The 2,597-nt window shown below is 32.4% G+C and overlaps 1 protein-coding gene across 1 annotated transcript; it reads right to left on the bottom strand.

Annotated features, from left to right (window-relative positions):
* Positions 1-504: 504 nt before the first annotated feature.
* On the bottom strand, positions 505-1,400 carry LOC108663942. The gene is made up of 5 exons (XM_018129860.1): positions 1,320-1,400; positions 1,123-1,230; positions 1,005-1,077; positions 782-914; positions 505-676 (listed from the first exon to the last, which is right to left on the bottom strand). Exons 1-5 carry the CDS (start codon positions 1,398-1,400, stop codon positions 505-507), a joined length of 567 nt encoding a protein of 188 aa, XP_017985349.1.
* Between the last annotated feature and the right edge of the window lie 1,197 nt (positions 1,401-2,597).

The following is a 2,597-nucleotide window of genomic DNA, read 5'->3' as shown; positions in this document are numbered from 1 at the left end:
ATTAGAGGGGCACGGTAAACCCAGTTATATAGTTACTCCGATTGTAAAGGCGAGGAGGGTAACTCCCGGGGTAGTATTAGAGCTCACTTCACCTCGAACCCCCACGTGAATGTGTAACTCGGCCAACGCCAAGGAACGGCTGGTTTTAAAAATAAAAATGTGTTTCACGTGTCATGGGCCTGAGGGAGGTTCCGGGTCGTGACACTTTTTGTTTCTTTTTTTGAAGTTTGAGAAGGAATGGTTGAAGATGAAGACATTCTTTACTATCAAAAAGTAAAACTTTATTTATCAAATAATATAACCATAGTGATAAATGAAACATAAATACCTCAATTAATTAAAAATACCAAAGTTTATCCACGTGATAAAAAATATACCATTAAAAGCAATGAACAATAACAAAGATTAATTATCAAGTCTACCTAAGCCTCCCAACACTATCCCATGAGTAACCTATCCAATAAAAACCCATCCAAAAAACAAAGTTCATCTTCAATTTTAATTCTACCTAACTGTTTGGCATTCAGTGAACATTTCATTTGCTAATTGCATTCTCCAATTAGTCCAAGCATCAGTGGGGTTAATAGCACCTATTGCATCTTCTTCCTCAGGAGTTGTGTTATCATGAAGACATTCACCCACTTCATCTTCAATAGGGTCAAAGGTCATCTTTCTCCTAATAAAATTGTGAAGGAAACAACAAGTTATAATAATTCGATTATGTATCCTAATTGGATAAAACGATGCACTTTTAAGGATACCCCACCTAATTTTTAACAACCTAAAGCATCTCTCAGTTACATTGTGAGCAACTGTGTCTTTCATATTAAAAAATTCTTTAGGAGTTGTTGGTTGATGAACTTGATGCCATTCATTCAAATGATACATTTGACCCTTAACAGGTGCAAGAAAGCCTTCACAATTTGTATATCTCGCATTAAAAAGATAATAACAACCTATATAAAAAAAATTAATTACTAAGTTATTATCTTAGAAAAACTTACCATGAGGCACTTTAAGTCCATGTCTTATAGTAATTGCATCTCGAAGAACTCTACCATCAGTTACTAATCCTTCCTAGCCAGGAAAAACATAGGTAAATTGCATATCAGGTGTACATACACTTAACATATTTGTTGTGATGTCACCCTTACGAGTTCGATATCTAGGCTTTTCTTCACTTGGCATCTTAACCTTTATATATGTCCCATCTAGAGCACGTAAACAATTCTACAATTAAAATGGAATTAACTTTTATTAGAAAAATTTATTGCTATCTTGTAGGTATAGTTATAAAATTAATAAGATGATTAATTTACCTTAAACCACTTCCATCGATTGTCTGTAGAATTTGTTGGAATGGGCTCAAGTTTTCTAAGAAAATGATCTTGTAACTTCATCGCTGCATTTTTTGTATTATTAAGGGATATTTATGTCTAATCAATTTTTAAGTCTATTCCTAACCTTATCAAATAGCCAATACCAAAGGGGGCCTTAGTATTGGCTATTCAAGGACCTCTTGGAATGGCCATTCCATTGAACCAATTGTAATATTTTATTGGCGATTAGAATAAAGGGGGAATGGAATAGCCATGCCCTCCAACCAAACATGCTGCAATTTGTTGCACAAAATGTTTAAGGTTCTAGCTATTTTTAACTTTATGAAAATAAGGACAGTTACGCCTATTTAGCATTTAGTTATTGCATTTTATTTTAGAGATGATTTTTTTTAACCTTAAAAAATAAGGCATTTTCAAAAAATTATCATCTTTTTAATTTTAATTGTTTTCAGTCAAAAGAAAAGATTTTTAGATAAATTGTTTTTAATGAAACATCTTCATATTCAAGCACATATATTGAAAAGAAAGTTGTTACACGCCATGTTAAAAAAAAGTTATTACATGCCATGTTTAAGGTGTTTAACTCCTACAGTGTTTATGCTCTAGTGAAATACAAAGATAAAGACCAAGTTATATACATGTTGAAAAAAAAATTGTTATGCGCCATATTGAAAAAAAAAATATTATTACACGTCATGTTTAAGTGTTTAACTCTAAGAGTTTATATCATAAAAAAAAGTTACTACATGTTATTTTTAAGTGCTTAACTCCAAGAGTTTATATCTTAGTGATATACAAAGATAGAGATTAAGTTACATGCCATTTTGAAAACAAAAATTGTTACATGTCATGTTGAAAAAAAGTTGTTATATGCCATGTTTAACATGTTTAACTTTAAGAGTTTATGTCTTAATGAAATATGAAGATAGAGATCATGTCACGACCCGGAACTCCCCGTCGGGCCTGTGACAACCGCCGTGAGGCCTCGACAGACATTTTTCACCCCGAATGCCGATCGAAACCCCGCAAGGCTCTCGTATCAGCTTTCGCACTTCCCCGGTGAGCAATAGTTATCAAATATCAAAATTCAAGGGATTACAAATCATTGCCAAATCAAAACATAACATTTTGTTTTCTAGCTCACAGGAGCATTTTCGTCATTTCATTTTTTTTTTAATCTCAAAACTTGCTAAAAATGTAGTAGGTAAGCAGAAAATATATATTTAATGATTTAAAAACAAATTAAGTATCTAAAAC

This window comes from Theobroma cacao, unplaced genomic scaffold (assembly GCF_000208745.1).
Source record: "Theobroma cacao cultivar B97-61/B2 unplaced genomic scaffold, Criollo_cocoa_genome_V2, whole genome shotgun sequence".
In the NCBI taxonomy this organism is placed as follows: Eukaryota; Viridiplantae; Streptophyta; class Magnoliopsida; order Malvales; family Malvaceae; genus Theobroma; species Theobroma cacao.
This window is presented reverse-complemented; position numbering and strand designations above follow the sequence as displayed.

Bases quoted from the DNA above. Each gene is read 5' to 3' on its own strand.
- LOC108663942 (XM_018129860.1), bottom strand. From the start codon at position 1,400: ATGAAGTTACAAGATCATTTTCTTAGAAAACTTGAGCCCATTCCAACA. The intron at 1,078-1,122 runs GTATGTACACCT...TTTCCTGGCTAG, and splicing joins TCACAACAAATATGTTAAGT to GAAGGATTAGTAACTGATGG. The intron at 677-781 runs GTTGTTAAAAAT...CAATTTTATTAG, and splicing joins GTAACTGAGAGATGCTTTAG to GAGAAAGATGACCTTTGACC.